Source organism: Diplotaxodon limnothrissa, linkage group LG9 (assembly GCF_057381915.1).
Source record: "Diplotaxodon limnothrissa isolate DT_005_m linkage group LG9, D_limnothrissa_male_GT1.1, whole genome shotgun sequence".
In the NCBI taxonomy this organism is placed as follows: Eukaryota; Metazoa; Chordata; class Actinopteri; order Cichliformes; family Cichlidae; genus Diplotaxodon; species Diplotaxodon limnothrissa.
This window is the reverse complement of record NC_140604.1, coordinates 27516816-27541488: the sequence shown is the minus strand read 5'-3', so window position 1 is coordinate 27541488 and position 24673 is coordinate 27516816. Positions and strand designations below refer to the sequence as shown.

General features: G+C 39.6%; 2 protein-coding genes across 2 annotated transcripts; one reads left to right on the top strand and one right to left on the bottom strand.

Moving 5' to 3' along the window:
* Nucleotides 1–2538: 2538 nt before the first annotated feature.
* fbxo15 (F-box protein 15) lies at nt 2539–12145 on the bottom strand. Its single transcript, XM_085362431.1, has 9 exons — nt 12048–12145; nt 10303–10407; nt 8814–9041; nt 7212–7409; nt 6997–7126; nt 6792–6874; nt 3960–4105; nt 2894–3018; nt 2539–2805 (listed from the first exon to the last, which is right to left on the bottom strand). The coding sequence occupies exons 1-9, from the start codon at nt 12143–12145 to the stop codon at nt 2539–2541; spliced, it is 1380 nt and encodes a 459-aa protein (XP_085218557.1).
* A 6841-nt stretch (nt 12146–18986) lies between these two features.
* cbln2b (cerebellin 2b precursor) lies at nt 18987–20295 on the top strand. The gene is made up of 3 exons (XM_085362430.1): nt 18987–19274; nt 19890–20009; nt 20098–20295. Exons 1-3 carry the CDS (start codon nt 18987–18989, stop codon nt 20293–20295), a joined length of 606 nt encoding a protein of 201 aa, XP_085218556.1.
* Nucleotides 20296–24673: the final 4378 nt, after the last annotated feature.

The following is a 24673-nucleotide window of genomic DNA, read 5'->3' as shown; positions in this document are numbered from 1 at the left end:
GGCCCTTGTTTAGTCATTACTGTGACACAAACCAGTGATTAACTTGCTTTATAGTCATGCCAGTTCCTTTCCCAACCCATAACATCCTTGGCTCCTGTTTTTTCCACTAAAATGGAAATGAAGGATTGGCACTTTGCAGTAGATGATGTGACAGCGGCAACAGTTGTATGAAGGTCAGTGTGATAGAAATGCGTTTTACGACGCTTGCAACCTGAAAACCATGCATGGAACACACCATCCAGTAAAACGTAATGGGCTATATCATGTGATATTTCAGGTTCTCAGGCTGTTCAAGTCAGCAGCATCCAGCGTGTGTCTATGTGGCTCTACATGTATTTGATCCCTGTGTTCTGTCTTTATACATAAAGTCCAGTACTGGATGCAAGTAAGCATCTAAATGAATGTGTAATAATAAAAAATATGACAACAAAAAAATAGCTATTCAGACGGTGCACTAGCTCCCCGAGCTTTTCTCTCAATTCAATTGTGAAGCTTGTGACAAAAACCAATTCATCACACATACCATTGCCCCTCTTTTCCCCTCTGGCTCATTTCCCCAAATAATTTAGGATCTACTGCCAAAGATGTTGGTGACGTGTTTGGAAAAATAAGCATCTTTTCAAGGTGATGATGACCCTCTCTGAGAAAAGGAAGGGAAGCCTCTGAAAATCCAATTATCCAAAGGCCTGCCTTTTTTTTATTGCCATCAGCAATGCTGGCCCATCAGCAGCATAGCAACTGTTTCCAACAATTGCCCCCACACTAATTCTATCGCTGTAGCCAGACTTGCCCAGGGTGTGGACATTAAGCTCAATTTTCATCTAAAAGTGATTGCATAATGTCTGACAATGCAGTTGAGAAAATTGGGTGTTAAGGTATAAATGGGATGATAAAAGGAGGCAAAACTTGATTTGAGAAACAAAAAATGGGAAAACTTTTATTTTATTCATGCATGTAAAGCAAATGTTTTCACTTCCATTTAGTAAAATCTCAGACTGTTAACTAAGGAGTGGGTGCATTCGAATGTTGACATCACTACAGTAATTAATGAACAAGAATAATTAATGACAATGTTAGTAATTTAGATACTTTAAGCAATAAGGGACCAGCAAACTGATGAAGGCAAAGAATAGACAAATACAGGACTACAGGCTATGAAACCATCACTGGTGGATGTACATTTGACAGAACTTACTCCTTATAGGACATATATCATAGATTATATACTATAACTTAATCACTATTCCTCCAACGCGAACATAGAGCAATTTATTTAAACATATCCAAGTATACATGGAAATACAGTATATAAGGCAAAAACAGAACTTTTGAAGGGCAATATTTGCATGACTATCTTTATTCTTTAACACAGCCTGAACTCCCTTTGGCAGTTTCTTTAAGTAGTCTTCAACAATAGTTCTGCAGGGTTCTGGAGGACAGTGGCTTTGGGGTCATGTTGAAAATTGAAGCCATTGCCAATCAGATGGTGCTTCATGGTGAATCCAAACCTGACAGCGTTATCCTGTGGTCATAATACCATAAATTTTAACAAGATCTCCAACACCACTGGCGGAAATGCAACCCCAAACCATGACAGAGCCTCCACCGTGTTTTATAGATGACTGTCGACACTGTCATACCTCTCTCCTGACCTCCTCTGTACATACTGATGATAATTTGAATCAGAAATTTTGATTCACCACTCCATAAACTCTTGCTACTGATTTTCAGTGATGTTTTTGTGCAATTTGGCATCGATCACTATTTTCTCCCTGTTTGAATAGCTTATTGAAAGCCACCCTTCCACTGAGACCACTTCTGATAAGGTTTCAGTGAATAATAAATGGATCAACTGAGGAGCCACATGCATGTTTTGGGTCCTGTGTCAGGTCTTTGCTGGATTTTTGCCTGGTTTCCTTAGGTTTTTAAAGGATATGCTGTATGTAGATTCAAATGCAACTTGTTGGTGCAAAAATACTATTTTACATGCATCAAACTGTGTTACTGTTGGTATTTTTCATAGATTCAAGTAAAGAAATGAAAACAAATGATGTGTTTTTGTGACAGGCTGCCTGAAGATACAATTAAAATATATTTTGTTCTTTTGTTGTATTTTATGTGTAGACACAACACTGATTCACACCTCGAGTTGTCTTTTTATGCTCGAATGATTCACAGGTCAGTGTTAAGTGCTTAACAACAAAAGAGAAGAAGCATTCCTCTGAAAATGGTACATTTCAAGGACTTTACTATTTTGTCAAAGGCAAAGTGACAAGAACAGGGGAAGGATTAAGCTTAACGAATCCAAAGAAAAGAAATAACTCAGAAATTAAGTAGAGAGTAAAGAAGTTTTTTTTAAGAAATCAGATCCATTCAAACTGAATTCATTCATTAAACACTTGAAGGCAAAATAATAGTAAAACGAGCAGTCATTGCACTACAACATTTACTGAATGAATGAACAACCTGTTATCTTGGTCTTATGGAGCGAGCAAATATCAAATATGAAACCAGTTTTCTGTGGGAAATCCAGAACAATCAGTAATCTCTACTGAAATACTTGTTTACATAGCAAACACTCACATAGACAACTAAACTGATGAGAATAAACTGCTTCTGTTCATTCATCTTCACAAGCCTCATCTTCACCTGGATGTCAGAATCCTGATAGTGGATCAGGTAGTGCTCACCGTCATAGTCGTAGCACACAGGCGTCCTTTCCAGCTCCGCTGAAACGGGCGAGGTGACACACTTGAAGGGCTTCCTAAATTCATCTAGCAGAGTCAGACTCATAATGCAGCAATTCTACAAGAAGTTGAAAAGTAAATAAGTGCCAGTGTGTATATTTCCTGCCTGCCACACCACTGCTGGGAATTTTATGCTCGTGTAATACCTCCACTGTGCCCTGCAGGGCCTCACAACACCAGGGCAGGGTGATGTCACCAGACAGAGATGTGTGCTGGGACAGGTTTGTGCTGCTAATGACTGTTAGCTGGATCAGCCCATCAGAGATCTGAGCTAGACAGAGAAAACACCGCGTGTAGACATTTATACCCAATTTAAGACAGCTAAGCAGTTTAAGTCTACAAGCGCTGTAACCATCAAACACAAATAAACACAAATTTTTTATTGAATTTAGCTAAATTTTAACAAATTCAGAGGCTGTATCATATCAGTAGATTATTATATATAGCAGTTCTTACACCTAAAGAATGAAAGTTAGACTATGTGGATTAACGCTTTAAAATACTGAATGAAGACTTGAGTAAAGAAAGTGTTTTTGTGTCCCTTTTTTCTACAATGATCAACATTTTCTCTGCATTTTTGTTTCGTTGAATGAATTACTCTTAATGTATAACAATAATGGAAATCCTTAGAGTGAAGTAGCCTCTAAACTGATTGTATTGTCTGGTGTATGACTAGCTGTTAATAAAAAGTAAGTACTAAGCTGAAATATTCCAAACAGCAATTCAGAAGTCTCTTTTTTTATGACAAGAGTATAGATCGCAGGCTCACAAAAGTATTCAGTATTCTGAAATACCTTTCTGTATAACCTCCCTTTTATTCCACATATCCAAGTTTCCTGCCATATAGCTGAGGTTTAATTAGTTTGAAAAAGCAAGCCTGTAAGTGTTTGTCACACATGTGAAACAAACTATGGAGGCACATAAAAATAGTGCTGTACATGCCTAAATACAAATCGATTGGTCTTAGGAAATAAATACAGTCATAAATTTGCAGAAAAAAATGGGAGGAAAAAATCACAGCAAATGAATTCTTGATATTTAGGACTCTGTTTTGTATCCCTCTTAAAGTTACTATACATGTAAAACATAGGTATACTGTGGGGGTTTTTTTATATTACCCACACAGTACAGAAGATTATTCATATTTCCTTGGCATAACTCACAGTGCTACTTAATGAATGTGGGTACAAAATGTGGGTATGAATGGATTACTTCTGCGGCAGAAGAGCTGGGAAAAGCTTCCGGACATGAGCTCGCATACAGTGTTGTGGAGAACAATGTGTAGCTGGTAACCATGGAGACCGTATTCAGGGTCTATATCACAGAAAGGGGGTTGGACCACCGGCTCCACATAAGAACTGAAAGGGGAAAAAGGGAAAGAGTTGATAAAACCAGAAAGTGTAAACTCTGTCTAGTGGGGGGGGGGGGGGGGGGGGGGGGGGGGGTATCATGACAAAAGCATTTTCCTAAAAAAAGGCAAAGATCTATTAATTTTGTGGAGCATAATAAATAAAAGTGCTGTACTCCCACAGGAAACCAGGAGAGGGTGCTATATCCTTACTATGCTGAAGTACGGTATCATTAACACTGTGTGGTCCTGAAAATGTTTTTGTTTTCACGTGGATGGAAAGTAAATTACTGTTGGGTAATAACTCATAAGCCTCTGGAGCACCTGCGAGTCTGAGTGTAGACAAGAGCTGTGAGCAATTCCACCAGACAGCAGAGTTTGTACAATTCTAATCCTGAAAACTAATTAAATTAATTAAATTGTTAGTTCTCCAGGCTTCTTAACCCTTCGATGCACAACCTACCAATACGTACACTCTTCCACGAGTGGGGTCAAAAATGACCCCAAATAGAAACAATGCATTTTGCTATAAACTCGGTTGTTATTCTTCAAAATCTTTAAAACAAAGAGTTGTAACATTCTCATATTTGAGGTATTCCTCATAAAACATGTTTGTGACATGAGGCCTTTTGCATTTTTATTTATTTTTTCATTAATTTTAAGAAAGTGCAGTTTTTGTATCACTTGTACCACTTCTGTATGCTTGCTCTGCATATACTGCAGAAGCTGGGCCTTCCCTCTGAAAGGCACAAGTTGTTCATCCACTGTAACACAATCACTGAGGATGAATTTCTGCCTGCAGTTGACCAGGAACAGGCCCCATATGTAGCAGAAAACTGCCATGTGGTTTGTTTTCAGTCGGTAGGCTCTGGTCCTCTTGTCATCAAAGTGCAAGAAATGGCGAATATCTTTAAATCTTTGAATTGACATAGTGGCCTTGTACAATGGGTTATGCAGAGGACTCCCAAAAACACACCAACTGGTACATCCCAGTTCTTCTCACTTCCTACAAGAATGGTCAATCAAATGAAGGCCAGGAGCTTTTGTTTGATTACATTTGATTACAGTACTAGACCCAGGTGCAAGCCCTGGCCGACTAATTCAGAATATTGTGGCTAGAGCAGTAAGAGGGGCTCATACTGTTGGACTCAATATCCATTTCCTCTTCAGAGGACTCATCAGAGGACTCCTCTGTATCTGACTGGCCTTGTTCAGTGTGGGGGACAGTAGTCTGGATACTCTATATGTTAGATGTCAGATTCTGAGTCAGTGCCTCTGATGGGCTCTTCATCCCATCCGTCCTGGATCATTTGTAGGGCCACAGGGATCCTAGCTGGCCTCATAGCAGCCATGTTAAATATTTTTAAAAAATCAGAAAGGACAATGTTTGAAATGCACAGGAAACTATAAACAGGGGTGTACATAAGTGGTCCTCAGGTGCGCATTTGCTGTCAAAATAAAAGACGCATACCAGATAAGAAGTTGGAGCGCTCGTTTGCGTACATTAGATGTTCTGGAGGAGGATAGACATTTGTTCAGAACTCTTAAAGATGTTGAAGAAGCAAGCTCCGTAAGCAATTACTTTGGTATTCCTCCACCGCAAAAGAAGCGTGTATTCTCAGAATTTCTGGGAATACTTTTATTTTGACAGCGAATGCACACCTGCGGACCACTTATGTGTAGCCCTGACTATAAATCGTGTATGTTACTGTGTAAAAATTAATTCTTGATCCATCAGAAGTTTAAGTGGGACAGTCAGAGTTGCTAAGAATGAAAGTTTCATAGAAGATTCCACAGGAACTGCTTGGGGTCATTCTTGACCCCACTTGTGGAAGAGTGGGGTAGTGATACAAAAACTGCATTTTTTATAAATGAATGAAAAAATAAATAAAAATGCAAATGGCCTCATGTTACAAACATATTTTATGAGAAATACCTGGAATATGAATATATTACAACTTTGCATTTTAAAGATTTTGAAGAAAAACAAAACACGTGTGCATCTAAGGGTTAAAGGACATTCAAAGCTCTTCTTTGGAAGCCAGCTGACCTCTTACTGACGTACTGACAATGACTTGAACTACAAATTTCTAATCTGAATTCATCACCCCATAAAACCTGTTTCCAATGAGTTTCACTCCAGTTCTTGTGTAATTCTCATACTTCAGCATTTTCTCCCTCTTTCCCTTTGTTAAGAATTGCTTCTTGACAGCCAGCCTCCCACTGAGACCATTCTTTCTACCATGTCTTTGCTGAATGTTTTGCTATTTCTTAAGCACATGACTTTGAGGTACTGTTCATCTGCTGTCATGATTTTAGGTCTAACACTTCTTCTTCTTTTGTCCTTGTTGAGAATTTTCATCTAATAGCTCAATTAGCCCAATTTAAAATTGGTTCTTTGCTAAGCTGTCTGTTATGTGGAGAAATCACACTGAATCGTCCCCTGAGTTGTGGGCCCTTTCTGTGCTCGATTGATTCGGTCAGTGTTAAATGGCTTAACAAACAAATAAAGAAAAACAGTTTTCTGAAATTGGACTGCAAATAATTCCAAAGAAAAACTATTTCAGAAACTCAAATCCCACTGTACAGTGCATCACTGCAGGAGCAATACTGTCAGTCTATACATCCCTTAAATTTGAGACGCAGCACACCTTGTATGGATGTTCATAAGAGGGGGTGGTTATAGTCCAACCTACCAAACAGAAGATCCCTGAGTGCTTCTTTCCACCAGCTTGTGGAAGTGGAGGGTGAACATGATAAAGGCAACTGAGCACTGGTCCTAGAAAAAAAAGATGCTTAAAGATGTCACTTCTCCCTGTGATAAATACTGTGTATCTTGTTCTGCTACTCTAAGCCAGTGAATAATAATCAAAACATGGGATGAATGCCTGAAGTAATTACCCTCCAGACACCGATGATGATGCCAGGCTGTAGCAACTTAAGCTGCACCAATCTGTCCTGGCCAATGACTTGCATGTTCTTAGTTAGAGTCTGCATGTCTAACTTCTCCATGAGGGACCTACAAACAGGGCTGACAGAGGAAGCAAAGACAGCAGTTGGTTTTACTGAGACAAGAGGCGAAACAAAGGGTGTAGATGGATGTCAGCTGCCTTTACCTCTTTGGGCTGACGCAGGCTAGCCTCCTGACACCGTACAGCTGAAGGGTGGAAATCTGCTGGTAGTCGGGCAAGCGGTCTCCTCCGCTCCAGCACAGTGTCACTGAAGTCTCAGTGAACTGGGACCGGCTCTGCTCCAAAGTGCTCTTACGCCCTGACTTATCCATGACTGTCAGTTCCCAGGTGACGTTCAAGTTTCTAGAGTTAGAAAACAGAATGTAGAATTGTAGGAACAGGACTTTTTGCAGTTTTGCAATAAAAGCAAGAGAGAGAGAAGAAGAGAGCAGGTGAGAGTGAAGCTAAGCATGGCAGAAGTGAACAGGTTCTTTAATACCAAATACCACATAAATAGTCCAAATGAATCATTGAACAAAAATGTAATCCATCCATTTGTCTTCTAATTTATTACAGTGAAAATAACCGGGCAGTGTTTGGCAGCGTTGCTCTTTAAATCAGAAAAATTACAAGTTTATTTGCTGTTACATCTCATTTGTCAGCAGAGGGAAGTAGTAGGACTCCAGTTAAAGCTGTTCTTGCTAATGAAATGATATGCAACGAATGAAATTAAAACTGCAGCTGTTGTGACGAATCTCTTGATCCAGTTCTGTCTAAACTGTGATTCAGGGCTGCCCCTACTGTGATGCAGCCGGCGCCTCGCTGAGACACCATCCAATATCAATTAGGTGGGGGAACAAAGTTAAAAACTGGAGCAGCCCAGGGGGCTCCAGCAGCTGACCCCAGGGATTTCACTCTGCACTGCCTGTATGCTTGACGTCTTGTGAAATGATTATTACCAAGGTAAATCGCATGCTCCTCATGGTCTCTAACAGACAAAAAAAGCCCTATAGGGAGTTGTCTGAGTCGGTGGGAGGAAGGCTGAGGTGTGCGTGCATGCATATGTCTTCTGTGGATGAGGGGTTGGGGGGCTAAGTAATTTATTTCAACAATTCAGACAGCCCCTGCAAGGAACACAATTATTTCTATTTCCCCTCTGTACCACAGCGACTGCCACAGAACTCAATATTGAGTGCAGCACAGCCTCTAATCAGAGGTTATAAAAACACAGCAGAATCTGCGGTGGAGGTGGCGAGGGAGCTCTCCCCTGCGTGCTGGCATCCCCCTCAGCAGACATCACGTTCAGAAAGAGACCTCCTTCCTCACCTTTAATAAGAAAGTGTCATTAAGTGTGACATCAAAAACAAACCATACTTTTTGTTTTTGATTACCAGCAGCTTGAACTATCCTCTTGTTGTGTTCTCCCCCCACCTCTCCAACCTTGAACTTTCTCAACAGCGAGGGTAGATCTCCAAAGTTTTGCTATTTGCTAACAGCAAACAATGAACAAAGGCTTCATACAGCTGCTTCCAAACAAATACCAAATCCCCGTTAGAGCACAGACACAGCACGGATCAACACACCTCCTTTCAACTAAAAGGATATAAAATTCACTATAAAAGTAGTTAACATGAGCATTTAGAGAAAGAATAATGACATATTTTTCTTTCTAAATGTGTTTGAGTAGGTGATACATAAAGTAAATGGAAAACCTAATTCCTTTGAACTAAACTTGGGTTTTCTCTCTTTATCTGTCTCACACTTCACCTGAGGACCCACTCTGTTTGGCTGGGTAGCCCTGTGTGAATACTGATGAGTCCAAGCCGCCTCGTCCACTTGATCATGTCACATTCGGCTACAGTCTTGAAGTACAGCCTCTTATAGTAACCTTCGGGTCGATCCTGCACCTCCATCGTGGCCATCCTCAACAGAGATTTGTCCATACACTTTTTATTCTTGCTGAAATCCGCAATGTAAAGCTTTCTCCACAGAGCACTGCAATGACAGCATCAGGAGAGTGACCGACTCGGTCAGAAAGGTTACAAACCAGTACAGTATGTCTAGTGTGATCATTTCTTACAGGGTGGCCAAGAAAAAAGAAGTTTAAGTTTTATTCATCAGAATGACAATATCAAAACATCAGCAGTGAAATTTCACGTTTGAATAAGTTCAATAGTGAATTCTTCCATTATAGGAATAATCTTTTCTACTAAGAGGAAACTATTTAACCCTGTGATGCCTGAAGCATGAAATCATTCCAGAAAGTTCTGATATTTTGGAAAACACGACTGTTTATTGAACCTTTTGAAAAAAAATTAAAGAAAGAAATTCATGTCAATTTGCATATAGTATAAGCTTCAGTTTGTATCATTTTTGCCACACTGCAAAAAAGAATCACACTGATGACCTGGAGCTCTCAAATACTCATGTATTAAATATGACACACTTGGCATTGCAGACAACACTGATCACCGAGTTCTTGGTATTCTTTGGTAGTTACTGGAGGACATTTGGGTTCTGATTGTGGTTCTGACCAACAACAAAAAAATCAATGTGTCAAGACTGTTGAATTGACCATAGGCTGCAATCTGGCTGGCTTTTTTACATTTCAGAATATGTCCTAAATGATATATAAATATATATTTTGATTTGTAGGACATGTTTTTCACTAACGTGAAATGTGTTAATGAACTAGACCTTTAATAAAACAAGTTTGTGCATCCACAGAGTGTCATGATCCTTGCCAAATCATGCAATCACAAAATCACAATTTTGAAATGTAAACTTTGTGCATTTGGATTGCCTCCAAAAGGTGGAGAGCTAGATGCTTCAGTACATAAGCTCAGTGAGGATCTCTAGATATGTGGCTTGAATTTCAGGCCAGATATCCAGAGATATGTGGCAGGATTAAAATTGGAGTAAAAGACCAGTGGAGCATAGCAGGTAATTTTTTCTAAATATCTAAAAAGAAACATGAACCTGAATATCAATGCACCACATATGGGTGCCGAAGCTTTTATGTTTAAGTAGTTGAGGAACTTGGGACCATGCTGTAAAGTTTCCTCTTTCAAGGTCTAATGCTTTTTCTCAGAAAAACAGAAGAAGAATTGGGGCAAAAACCACAGAGCTCCCGTGCCTTGGACTTAAAGGTTCTGCTGTAAGATTTGGAGGCATACTGTCCCTTTGCTATTGGATTAATTAACATAATCGTGTATTTAATAAACTGTGGAAGATGCACTGACAAGATGGTACTTACTTGCTGTTGGCAAGCTGATAGAAGATCTTATTGATGTGGTTTATGCAGCAAAGTGTAGAAGCATCCAGGTATGACAAAATCTTAATCAGGATCTCAGATGGCAGTCTATGGAAAAGGTAATTAGACATGACTACAAGGATGTGACAGTGTGCCTTCATGCCTCCTACTGTTCAGATTTCAGTCTATGAGATAAATGTGTTCTGAAAACACTGCTTGGAAATCGTGTCATACACTTCTGGCAATAAAGTGAAACTACTTATCTCTATGTTCTGTTTTAGTAGATATGGTGAAAAAACATAAATATGTAAAGAACTCAGCTGAGATTTTTAGATCTAAAGGTCTAATGAAAGCCATCCAACCATCCATCCATCTATCCATCCATGCCTGCTAATTACAAATACTGCTAGGTTTGTTGGCTCACAGCTGTCCTGGTTAATGATGCCATTGCTGTCCAATTAAATCACTTGAGTGAGCAATAAATTCATTTTCCTATCACCTGCCCGCTCAGTCACTGTCATTTCACTACATATCAACAACCAGATTAAATTACTTCAAGAATAAATTAATTAAGAAACCAGATTGGGCGTTGTTTTAACAAGGCGAATGATTTCATACGACAGCTTTAAAGTTCAGATTATCCAAACAGCCATCCTCTCACTGACTAAATTCTTGCAGCTGTAATAATAGTTAGCAAAAATAGATGTAACATGTGATATTAGAGCTCAAAAGTTCAGCTTAAGTCTACAACCATGGCAGTACAGAGCAGTGCTTTGAGCTGCATACGACTGTTACCTACATGCTTACTTTACAATGGGCTTGCATCATCTCACAGTGCTAACATGCTCAGATTTTGTCATATGTTAGTATTTCTGTATTGACTGATTCATGCTAAATACAAATACACTGAGGCTAAAGGGAATGAAAATTTATTTTTCAGTTATTTAGTTAGAAATTAGAAGGAGCAGAAAAGGAGACATGAGCATTTCTGCACCTCCCTTTTCTTCTTTGCATGGTAGAGTTTTAACTTGAAAGTGTGATGATGATTTTCAGTGATGTGGTGCTTTCAAGGCCAGTCTCCAATATCCGATACAAATAGTTTAACACAAATGATTGAAATAATTCAATTGTTTGATATTTTTTTCTTAAAATGTTACAATCAGATTTAAGATGTGCATATAGTTAAAATAAATAAATAAACAAAGGGATCTGAAAAATATAATGTCTTTAGACCAACTGAATTTGGTCACAACCGTGATTGGTATTTTTATTTTATTTTATTTTTCTGTATATTTGAATCAGTGAAAAGATTATGAAAATAAATCCGGGCTGCACTCCAAACCTCTAAGACTCTAACCATTGTTGAGTGAAACAATTATTTCTGCTCGTTGAGGCGTTCAGACTAAAACAAATATTAAAAACAACGCTGTTGCTAAATATGAACGATTAGCTGTTTTAACAGAATCATTTTGGTAGTAGAGGCAGCAACCGTCTACTAACTGACCTGTTTTTCTGTGTTGTAACTGCCTACATTTAATGGGAAAGAATCCAACTGCTTAATTCATGTAGTAAAGTGTTTTCCACTTGAATTGATTTACGCTGTGCTGTTATTGTATTTGTTGCTACAAATCCTTTTACTTTGAAGTCTATAAACAGCAGATCCACTGTTTGAGCGCTGAATGCCACAAAGATTAAGAAGAAGAAATGGCATGTACCGTGTATAGTCTCTGCATGCACTGACAGATTACCTTTCCATAAAGCTCTGAGTGGACGCTGGGGATGATTTGTCAGTTCTTTTGGACGTCCTTAATGCTCGCCCGGGAACGACTGCTTTCGAAGCTGCCATTTGTTCCGCTGGTCTTGACAACTTTGTGACAGTTACAAGATAATTTATATTTGCAAGGTTTTAAGGTCGTGAAACTTTAAAAGAGCGTTTATTTGACAGCTTTTTTACTTAAAGACCGTGAAGATAACATCCGGGATCCAAAATGAACAGCTGGTACTGTGTTAAATCCATGAGTAGGCTACATTAAATGACTTAATTCTCCTTGTGTGCTAACGAAATTCCGTGAAAGCATCCGGTCACCTTGGTGACATCGGGTCCAACGTCTTCCGGTGGGAAGAAGCACAAATGCCTTCAAAATAAAAGCAGAATTTAGATAGATAGATAGATAGATAGATAGATAGATAGATAGATAGATAGATAGATAGATAGTCAATTAAACTTGATCTGGTCATTTAAGTAGCAGAGGGGTTTTATAATCAGTTTTAACTGCTTCGCATTGATTACATTAACAGCAGATCCACTAGAGAGGCAACAATGAGACAACAAAACAAAACAGGATTAGTTTAACAGATGGAGGCCAATGACATTTTCACCATCTTCATCCTTTTAGCTGATACTATCAGCTTATTAATTTAAGGTAAATACAACCATGTTGACATATTCAAATAGGCACACATCTTAACATACTATAGTACAACATCAAATAATATTATGTAACTCTCACTGTTAATGTGTTAGCTAGATTAACAGTTAGCACCCACAATGTGTTAGAGAGTTGTTAGCGAGTTTACAGTTTTACACAAGTTTGGCTCTCATTTTCAACATGTTTGAATCGATAATTAGTCACCCTTTAGTTTTTGTTAGCCTCACAGACCAAGAAATGCTATCAGCTGTACACACTCCACAGAGGCCCAGAGTTATTGTAGATGAACATTTAAACAGTTTTACAACCATTACACATGTACAAAGAACTCTGCAGACTGTAAACATTGAAATATAATAGAAAACTTTAAGATGTTATACGTAAAACATTGGGAGAAGGTTTCATGTAAATGTAATTTGTTCTTCTCATTTAAAGCATGACGCAAAATCTACATTATTATCAATGACTACATTTACAGTGGGCAAAAATGTGTGAGGAGGAGACCATCGGGGCCAAGCTGGATCTGGATTTCTGGATCCAGTGGTTTTTAGAAATCTCCTCCTCTTCTTTCATCACAGCTGTCCTGTCCCAGATGTGCTGTTGATCCACTGAGGTAGATGTCTTTTTAGAAACATCAGGAGGACTGAAGCTTAACTCAGTAATAAAGGAGGACATTTAATCTTCACCAGCAATCTTCAGCCGACTGTGCAAAATATATGGATTTATTGTTAACAGTGTTTTGATCAGCTGCCCTGGGCGTCTTCTATTAATGCTTCATTTTATGTTTCTCAAAGGATGTAGGCTACAGAGCATACAGTCATTTAGTCTTTCATATAACTCTAATAATAATTCAGAATGCTTTTTAACCTGAATATTTGAAATAAAAACTCTCACTTCCAAATCTAGACCTATAAAGAGCTGGTGAAAGTCAGAAATGTAGACATAAATTTTAGTTTCAGCTCATATGTATTAAGCTTTGCCATTTTCTTTTGACATATTTCGCTGAGTAAAAGCAGCTGTAGTCACTTCATAAATGCAATAAGAGCTCACTGGAAAGTATCTAAAATACAACTAATGATATTTTAATATCTGAATACTGACTGAAGGTGAAGTTGTATTTACATGCAAAGAAAGGATGGACCCTCCCTCTCAGACTGAGTTTATGAAACTTAAATTAGTTTTAATGTTTGCTACAAATGGGGGAAAACACCTCAGCCAGACAGCTGTGGTTAAACCCTGTTCACTTTAATTGTGTGTTAAACATCTGTGCTTTCAGTATTTAGAACACATTTCTGTGAATCACCATCAACAAACTGAGATATCAGGTAGAAACTAGAATTACAGGCAATTTGTGAATGTGAAAATTTCCAATCTTCTTAGTAATCCATCTTTGCTTAATGCTGTCTTAATGTTATCGAAGTGCTCTTTTTTTAAAGGCAGCAGTGTTATTGATTACTTAATTTATTGTACTGTTACTGTCCATTCAGATGTGGAAAGAAACAGAAACATGCTGCTGTTTGCAGATAGTTAATAATCAGCTCTAAACAAGAGCTGAAGAAGAGTCCAGCCTGTTACTCTTACAGTATATAATGAATGACTTTTCTCTGTTTCTCATATAAACCGTTTCAGTGCCTCATCTTTGGCAGCCTGCTGCATGAATTAACATCCTTCTGTTCGGTAAGTCAGAGCAGCAGAACTAATGTCTGAACTACAGCGCTGACTTTTAATTAACATTCAAGCTCAACAGAGTGATTTCTTTAGTCGGGGTGAATTCATTCATGTGCACAGATTAGCCACCGAACACCGGCTTAGCTTACTCCTCGTCGTAGCTAGTTATAGCTAAGGATGCTAATTTACTAGTTAGCTTAAAATCACACATTTTACTCATAGAAAAGGTACAACAGTGCCTCTGATCACTTATGTTGGTTAGTTCAGTTTACTGCAGAATACAGCATGCTGTTAGCTTTAAACAGAGAGTCGTGGTTATGGGAAGTAAAGGTTGGATCTTCTCTCAGTCTTCATCTGCAATTCACAACAGAGATATGAGAGTTTCTCCTGACAGGAGCTGTCAATCAAAGACATCACCGTGATATCACACCCTAATTTTACAGCTTTGGGTGAGTAATTTGAAGCATAATCATGAGAAAAGTGACCACCCTTGAACCCAAATCAGCATGATGAGAACTACTCATCTTTGGGAAAACCTTTTTTTTTTGTTTAGTTTGACAGCTCTGTGTTTGACAGCGAGTGTCTGTGGTCATCTGTTAAACACAGTGGAGGCTCTGTCATGGTTTAGGGCTGCATTTCAACCATTGATGTTGGTGTTTTTTGCAATTATGAATGCAGAAAAGTACTTTCAAATATTAATCCATCATCCAATGCCATCTGGAAAGAGCCTGATTGTCAGCAGCTTCAACTTTCATCCTAAACACACTGGTAATGCAGTAAAAGCATACCTGGGTAGAAAAACACACAGGGGAACCTTATGAGTCATGGATTGGCCTCCCCAGATTCGGGACCTCAACATTATTGAAGCGGTGTGGAATCACCTTGACACAGAACACAACAAAAGGCAGCCAACGTCCAAAGAAGAGCTTTGAGTGTCCTTCAAGAAGCCTGGAGAACTATTCCTGAAGACTACTTAAAGAAATGACAAGAAAGCTGCCTGGGTTCAGGCTGTGTTATAGAATAAAGATGGTCATAACAAATATTGAATAGCAAGCTGATTAGAATTGTACGAACTCTGTTTTTGATTTATATGCTATATTCCAATGTATATTTTCATTTTTCAATAAATAGCTGGAAGGAACCCTTCCACACCGCAGGTATGAGACATAGTTCAGTGTTTGTGTGGTCAAGAATAGTGTTAAGGTCTAACAATGTGCCACTGTGATCTGAGTCTTCTGTAACAGTTAATGGCTTCTAGCCAGAGTCCATGTTCAGGTTGTTTGAAAGCAGTTTAGGATTTATGCGATGTTTGGAAAACAAGAATTACAATAAATGTGCATTTTTGTCTTATAACACAGCTCACCCAACTAATCTACCCCAAAACACATTTTCCAACTTTCCAGTAACTGTTTCTCTCATTTATGAGGTAATTTAAATTAAGGTATATTGCATATTACAGAAATTAAGTTGACTTCTCCTTTATGATAGTGATGCTGCATCTAAATTTTCTGAAGCAATGAGTTTGCACACTTAAGTAAAGCCAACTTGTAAGATTTTACCTTGTAGTTCCCACAGGGCCGTAAAGTAAACTGTTGACGCATGTAGATGTACAGAGTACATATTTACACATACTGCACAGATTTACTTTCATTTCCTGGGGGGCTGAACACATTTGACCTTTACCCCTAAACCACGATTCAAACTGCACTCCTAAAATTTCTTAGTTTACCTGAGAGAAAGCTACCTTTATCCTGCTATTGAGATTCCAGTCTCTACAGTGTGATTAATACAACTGTGGACACACACACACCACACACACAAATTAATAGTAAGCTTTAGCAGGCACAGTACCGCCTGCTGTAACCTTTCCCTGGATTACCAATATAACTCCTCATCAGGGTGTTAGCTCAGCACTAGCAGGGGAGGAAAAGGCAAGATTGATGCTATTTGTCTCCTCACACATGCTAAGATAGAGGTCACATCTTACTGAACTAAGACAAGAGAGACAAAACACAGTCTCTTTCTCCACATTCATTCATTCTCCAGCAGTGAGAGAGAGGACTCAAAAATGAAGCAGTTTGAGAGCCTGACCTCATTTCAAAGATGAAGATACAGAGTCATTTATAGCTGCACATAGACAGATGGACTGGCAGAAGGATGGACTGGCAGATATAGTGGGTATTTTAGATCTGATGAAGCATATAGTGGCATGAGCACATGGAGTGGATCTTGTTTAATTTAATTCGTTATATGCCTAATATTTATAATATTTGTGACAGAGGTATTGATATGTAGTTGTGCACAAAAAGGGACACTAAAAGTATACATGCATGTGTGTTATGTACAGAGAAAACATGCAGAAAGATGATAAGTCATTTTCTTTGCAAAAACAGATGGCTCACTTTAAGACCCATCCCATAATTGACCTCCCCCTTTTCCTAGAAGCCAGTAGGCTCTGCTAGCTGTCAGGGAAAATCACCATAACCCTGTTGTCACTCTAGCTGATCAGCTTGCCTGATGAAAGTGAAGTCCCTTTCAGGGCAACAGCAGCCCCTGGTATAGTAATGGCATGTAGGCCACATCCTTTTTGCTTGCTTGTCCCCCGTACTTGACATTTGATGATTTCTGTAGCTATGTGTCCTTCTAAAGGCCCGAGGACAGCTGTGGCTCTTGGATACCTGATGTCACTCTTCCGCATGGTTTGTCAGTCGGCTGTGACAGTGCAGTGTTTGTCAAATGGGAATGAAGGGAGCAAAGGATTAACCATGATTAAGCCTAAAATAATGTATTTTTAGTAGAGGACTTAGCATGTACAAAGGCATGTGAAACACACTGCACAAGTCACATATTCTTCAGCTGTGTCTGAGCTTTCAACACTTATTAACAGTGATATATTCTCTACCTGCTCATCTTATCCAATCGCTTACTTGCGTGAAACCCTAAAACAAATTCCAGCTCTGATAAATCAAAAGTAACACAGTCTGTTCCTTTACTTGAGTGGATAAAACAGCTGGCCTACAGTATCTGCTGTGTACATGTATAATGCAGCCACTTAGCACTTGGTAGGAAGTGTGAAAACGACAGCTCATTAAAGGTCCAGCGTGAGGTTCGATACTTGTGAAGCCCATCCTCAAACCATTCAGAAGTGTGGAGCACTGATAGGAACTCTCTACAGCTCTTCAAAGGATGATGGCATGTCAGAAGTTGAAAAGAAGAAGGCTAAGGGTGGAACAGAGAAGTGCGGGTCATACTCGGTGAAGTGAGCTTTGTTGAAGCTTTACCTGCTTTGAACCTGGTTGTGAGATCTTTGTTTTATTTGTGATGTGATGGAAGACTGTTGACAACCATGTGTCAGTGGAGCATGCAGGTGAGATGCCACACAAGTTTATTGTCTTAATCTCTTAGATTCTTTGATTTTTTTTTTTTTACCCCCCTTGTGTATCTCTAATAACCTGACAGCCCTTATGCACAATTTAGATCCGCCACTGGGTGGCGCACGAGTATCTGTATTTGATTCATAAAAAAATTGCTTTAAGTCCCAAATTAGTAACATATACATGCATGCTGAATGTACCATGTAACTGCAAGGTTACCCGCTGCATTCCCCCTTCATTTCGGATTAATCAGACAGAGATATGACAAAACCAGAGCATATAAATGATAGTCCCTAAGAGCGAGTGATCTTTGCCAACCTCAGGGGCCCCCAAGCTCCCAGCATAGCACGTATGACTGTGCAAACAAACCTATTAGTCCACGCAATGTGTCTTAATTGTGGGGCACTTCTGAGGAGTCTCGTTGCAGTGGCCACACACAAAGAATGGGCGTGAGTACTCCCTCGAAAGGCAGCCCAGAGACTCATGCTTTTTTCTGCAGCAGTAGCAGCAGCAGCAGCGATCTGAGCGCTCAATTTACAGTCTTGGAGGGTGGGACAGAAAGCACACCAGCGGGATGGATAACGCAGGTAGGTCGTGGTTTATCGTTCCTTTATAGAAATGCCAGAAAAGTGCTTGTTTCATCACAATTATCAGCCAGAACGAGGATAGAGGAAGGGAACATCTTTTTTTGGACATTTTAATTTGGTACAAAGTGCTGCAGCGCGCATTCCCATCAGCAAACACGCAGCTGAAGCACAAATAATTGCTTTGATAGGATAATTATAAAGGATGATCAATTTCTACACCATGCTTATTAGGATTGTGGTATTTAACGATCAGTCTCTTTTCCCTTTACGCACAAGTCCTTTTACGCACGCTGGTTACAAGTTTATTAAGTAAACTATATACGATCTCATTGATGTTATTGTCTTACAAGAGAACTATTTTTCTCTTATATCAGGAATTGCAACCGCAGATGTCTGAATACTCTCCCAAAATCAACTAAGACGTGCAGGAGGGAGGGGAGTCTCAGTCGGAGAGAGTCTGAGTGCGTCTGTGTGTCAGAAGGTGTTTGAGAGAGTGAGGGAGCATCACATATTGAGGAAGAGAGAGGGGACGATAGAAGGGACCGACTCTGGACCAGGTGATCGAGAGCTAACAAACCTCCAAGGGGCTACCGGGCTGTATCAGTGTGCACGGGATCAGCGATCCAACCATGGTGCCAGCGCGCTGCCCGGGACGCTGTGCCATACTGGCACTGACCCTCCTCTTGGGATGCGGCGTGGCTTTCTGCCTTGGCCAGAACGACACGGAACCCATAGTTCTCGAGGGGAAGTGTCTAGTGGTGTGCGACTCGAACCCTTCTTCGGACGGCGCAGTCACCTCCTCACTTGGCATTTCAGTCCGCTCCGCTGGGGCAAAGGTGGCTTTTTCAGCCGTGCGTGGAACCAACCATGAGCCGTCAGAGATGAGCAACACGTCCATGACCATCTATTTTGACCAGGTCAGATGTCCACTGAATTTAGCGTCAACACACCCATATCCAATACAAGTCCGATTTTATTCTAAAATATAATTTTCTCTTCGTACAATCTGTTGGGTGGGTAAAACTTATGATCTTGCTCGATATTGATTTTCTATTACTTCTAACGCTCTGTGCGATCCGAGCCAGGAGGTTTTCTAAAGACTTCGGCGTTATTTTATGTTTCAGAAGGATTCGTGTGCGTAATTGGCGTGATCTGGAGATGCGCCGCCAGACGATCACCCATGCACGATCATTTACCGCATGCGTCTTAGGCCTCGGCCGCATTTAGATATGCAATGTGTTGCTTTTGATTAGATATTCCAATAAGTTTTCACGGCTGAGGTCTTTGGACAGCGGCCTGTTATACGCCTCAAATTGGGATCCTTCCCAAAGTGCGACTGAAGTGCTGCCTGAAACATTTGGCAAAGCAGCACCAGGCTTACTGGCTTATACGCCTCTTTTTTAGTCACTGCGCACAGCAGACACAAGCAATACGTTTCCACAAAACCAGCTGTTGTGTTGAATTAAGCATGCACATAAAAAATAATCATACTAATAAAGCACTGTCTTATTGTGCTCCCTTTCTTATCACAGGTTTTAGTGAACATCGGCAACCATTTCGATCTCAAAACGAGTGTTTTCCAGGCTCCAAGAAGGGGAATCTATAGTTTCAGCTTTCACGTGGTGAAGGTCTACAACAGACAAACTATACAGGTGAGAAATTACGAAAAACGTGGGGCGCATTTTTGCATTTCCTGGGTACAAGACTCAGCTCCAAGTTTCTCGTTGCTCTTAATTGCAGGTGAACCTGATGCAGAATGATTATCCGGTTATATCAGCATTCGCCGGTGACCAGGACGTTACGAGAGAGGCGGCCAGCAACGGAGTACTGCTGATGGTTGAACGGGAGGACCGTGTCTATCTGAAGCTGGAACGGGGCACCCTAATGGGCGGATGGAAATACTCCACCTTCTCAGGCTTTCTAGTCTTTCCTCTATAATCTAATCTGCGATGACTCACGTCGCATGGGACTCTGCTTAGGTTGAGGAACCAAAAAAGAAAAAATAGAAAAAAACGAAAAAAACATGCCATTTATTTTTAACTAAAATAACTGTCAGCCAAGGAAGCCGACGAATATCTGTATACCTACACTCGTCCACTATCTAGTCAAATCTGAACGTTTCCTTGGAGTTTCATATATTCAAATCCATCAGCCAACTCTAACGCAATCTGGATGATTCAACGTGGCCCGTACTTGTCGGGTACGTGGATTTTTTTCCCCCCTTGCTTGGAAAACAAACTTTGCCGACAGACAAACGGGTGTACCTGAGAGGAAATGGACAAAGGAGAAGATGGGGGGAGTGGAGGAACTGACACCTTGGACAGGCCGAGTGTGTTATGCTCTATTTTATGTTTGTATAGCCTTAAACAATTTATGGTTTCCGTCCAAGTGAAGTATATGGAATTATATGGACAAACAACAGAAGAAGTGCTTTCACGCCCAAGGCATTTTTTTTGCACGAATGGAAGTTTTATCTTTATGTTTTGTGCTGTCAATGGTGTTGCGTTTGGATGCTGAACATATTGAAAATACGCCAAATGTAGGCCGCCGACGAGTTTATTTAAAAGAGAAAAAAAGGCGACATATTTCAGCCACCGAAGACGACTTAGAGCCCTTTTATTTAAAAAAAAAAAATAGTAACAATGATATAATTTATAAAGTACATATTCACATTATTGTGTGTTCTACATTTCGGAATCTGCGTAGCTTTGACTGATTTAATGTTCAGTGACGTTGCTCACCAAATGTACATTGTGGAAATTATAGAAGAATCCCTATGTCCCGCTTAATAAAAGGTATTGTATTGTATAGGCTAAGTGCATTTATCAGTTTTTGTTTGCATATAGCTTTTCAACGAAAGGGGATCTATCTGTGTATACAGACTGTAGAAAAAATACATGTTTGCAAATGAAGCTCAAAGGCCTCAAGAGGGAGCAGAGGTTGAACTGTGAGCAGCTCACTCTGGTCGCTGTCCGAGGTGCTGAACCTATGGGCTTTTTTTAAAAAAAAGGAAAAAAAAAGTCAGGCAACAGCTTCTTAAGTCAAACACTTCAGTGAAAACACTTGTTGTTGCCGGCTGGAAACTGCGATTCAATAACTGGGAAATAAGAAATATCTGAAATGCGCATTTATGAATGCACTGCTGAGGAGAGCCAGGGCAGCTCCTGAGCGTGAAGTTTCAGCACAGCACGACCGCACACCGCGGAAACGTCCTTCTTTGTGGCAGAGCCGAAGCTCACGTAAAGTAGACATATATTTGGAAGCGTTAGCGAGGTGGTTTGCAAATGTGGGTTAAAAAGAGAGCGAGAGAGGTCGTAGTATAGACTGTGTGCAAAGTTTGTTTCTTTTCCTTTCTTTCTTTCTTTTTTTAAATCACGTGACTGGATGCCATCTTGTTTGAAAAAGGACGTTTTGGGGATATTTCAGCCCACACACTAAAATATCCCCCCACTTACACGCAGTCAAAGTTATACCACATACCCCCAAACCCACCACCCCCACAACCCCTCCCTTCCCAGTCTAGGAAGGCCACACCTGAGTCAAGATGAACTGCATGACTCATACAAATTAAAGAAGAAGAAAAAGAGCAGTGCCAAGAGCAAATATTTGCTCATTTTTTAAATTAATATTTTTTTGTTTTGTTTAAAGCTATCCCCTTATCAGATACTACACTTAAGAAAAAAAAATATCACGCTTTTCCCCGGGCCAGTGATAATGTATTCAACAAACACAGAAATATTTTACCATGCATATAGTCTGAAAAAGACTAAAAAAACATCCTGTGGGAAAACATATGGCAAATGCACAAAAACACGAGAGGAAACTTGCTGTTTCTGTGGTTTACAGTAAATGAGGTGGACCAAGGTGAAAGCCTGATGTTTCCTTGTTAAGTCTGTGCCACTTAGAGATAACACTTTGGGGACAATACAGATGTGAATTGAGCAAAAGCAAAAGCGCTACAGAGAAACTCATCCCTGTTTTAACAATGTGGGAATCTGCAAGTTTTCTTGAGTCTTTAATATTCAAAGTCCAGCAATGTTTTTCCTCTAAAGTCTTTAACATAAAAGTCTCTAAACCTAATGGCTAATTTGGCAAATGTGGCCCTCTTTTTAAGTTCTGAGGGCCTTTTTTGCATTATAGACTTTGGAGTGTTAACTCTGTGGATGCAGCCCAGCACAGAGTAAATACACACCTTTGATTATGGAAGCTGTGACTTGGTGTGCTTGGATACAGTATGTCTGTAGAGAAGGAGTGTTGGAGGAGATTTGTAAAGAAAAACACAAAGGACAATCACAGCATAGTTACTTAACCTAACTAAATGTCACACCTGTTGACATCTAAAGAAGTCTTTTATTTCTTGTCCTAGGTAAAGGTCGGTAAAGTTGGTTATGCCAGAAACTACTCTAGCAAAAATTCCGATATTTGTAGGACAAATCTGCATTGCTTTTTTCCAGTCAAGCATAAAGTGCTCTCAATTTAGGTTGCAAAGCTTAATAAATCTCTCATTCGCCGCTATTTTTTCTAGACTTTAGAATAAACAAAGTTCTTACGAGCCTCGGTGAAGACTGTCTGATTGGTTGAGCATCATAAATCTGATCCTCACCCTTACGGTGAAAGTCATTGTGCTGAGGAAATGTCAATTTAGCACAAAGCCAGCATGACATTGGCAGAAAAAACAGTTACGAGTACTGTACAAAACCTGCCAGAAGAGTTGTGAGCCAATTTGTAGCAGTTTAAGATCATCCTGGGCTCGTAGAAACATATTAACACAACACCATTGTTCTCTGTCAAACACACAGAGAAGAAAACATAAAACTAACTGTTTGTGCAGCTGAGGGTTAAAAATGAACACCAACAGCTGCTGGAAAACATTTGCATGTATAATTGACAATATCGTACACGTGAGCAGCTGGGAACCTTTTTTTGTTCACTTGGTTGCTTCTACCGCACAGATATCTGCTTTGGTCTTATTTTTTTTAATATACCTTCATTGTGTTTATAACAGAACACAACAGCTGAGAACAAAGATAAAGACCTGCTGATGAGCAGCTGATGCCAGCAATAGGACTGCACAAACGGCAGAAAGTGCCAGCAAATCATTGTGATTTTGGAGAGTGTATTAAACTGGCCTATAAAGTACTAATTGTGCCCATACTGGAATGAGAAATCTGCATCCAAATGATCCCCTTAGATAATTAAGATAGCCATTGAGCACGTAGCAAACAAGACATGAAAAATAAAACCTTTTCAAGATTATTGCACGCAATCAAATAAGTTAGACTAAATCACTTCTTTCATGTAAATAACACAACTTCCATAGATGGGATTATTAAAGCGTGGATATATTTGTTGAACTCCTTGGCGAGTAAAGCTGTTTGCAACTTATTAGGCACAACAGAGTGTAAATGATACCATAATGCTGCCGTTATTGCTAAATATTAGTCATCCTAACAGGATTTTTTTTGTGTTTGTTTGTTTGTAGCAGTAAATACAGAGTCACCCACACTGTCAAAGCTCACAATTCGTCCACTCTAATTGTAAAACAGACTTGAGAATGTTTTTATTGAGGCACAGATGGCATTTTACTGTGCTTAGCAGCTATACACGGATAAATAAATAAAAACTATAGATAAATGCAAAAGCCAAGAACTCATAGGAACTTTTTTTTTTTACTTTTTCATCTATAGTCTCCTAAAAAAAATCCTCCTCATGAGGGCTGGTCCTCTCATTTGTATGACTCTGAGATACATGCATCTGCAGTAAGATCATAGGCGGGCTGCACCGCGGGCCCATCGACGTGAGGGAGGTGCAGCCGTACATGCATTTGAATTTAAATTATGTAATAGACTCATGTCAGTTATTCCTTAATGAGGTTGTTTTAGAGAACTCCCACTTACAAAACACACATTTACACTTATAACCATTCTGAACATGCATCCACACCGACACACGCACACACATGCACGCGTGTCACTGCTCATTCAGCCTTGAACAAAGTGGCTTCCTATTTGGAAACATCTAAACAAATCTTCAATCCACTGTACGGAAAACAACATTAAAATCGTTTTAGAAATAAGAATTAAAGTTGTTTGGGGGCTGATTTGAAAGCTGTCCTCTGAAGATCAAGACGGCTTTCATTTCAGCTCCTCTTGTAGTCTCTAAACATTTAATTACACTGCCTTTGCATATCTTCAGTGGGTGATTTGTTCAGTCTTAACAAGGATGATAGTTGGCAGGTAAAATGTCATCTTCTCTCTATTTTGTATTTATTTATTTATTTTTACCGAGGTAACAAGAAAATAATTACGCGTCATTT

Coding starts and splice junctions, on each gene's coding strand:
- cbln2b (XM_085362430.1), top strand. CDS start 18,987: ATGGTGCCAGCGCGCTGCCCGGGACGCTGTGCCATACTGGCACTGACC. Junction 19,275..19,889: donor TGACCATCTATTTTGACCAG/GTCAGATGTCCA, acceptor TTCTTATCACAG/GTTTTAGTGAACATCGGCAA. Junction 20,010..20,097: donor ACAACAGACAAACTATACAG/GTGAGAAATTAC, acceptor TCTTAATTGCAG/GTGAACCTGATGCAGAATGA.
- fbxo15 (XM_085362431.1), bottom strand. CDS start 12,145: ATGGCAGCTTCGAAAGCAGTCGTTCCCGGGCGAGCATTAAGGACGTCC. Junction 7,127..7,211: donor GCCTGCGTCAGCCCAAAGAG/GTAAAGGCAGCT, acceptor TTCCTCTGTCAG/CCCTGTTTGTAGGTCCCTCA. Junction 2,806..2,893: donor CCCTGCAGGGCACAGTGGAG/GTATTACACGAG, acceptor AACTTCTTGTAG/AATTGCTGCATTATGAGTCT.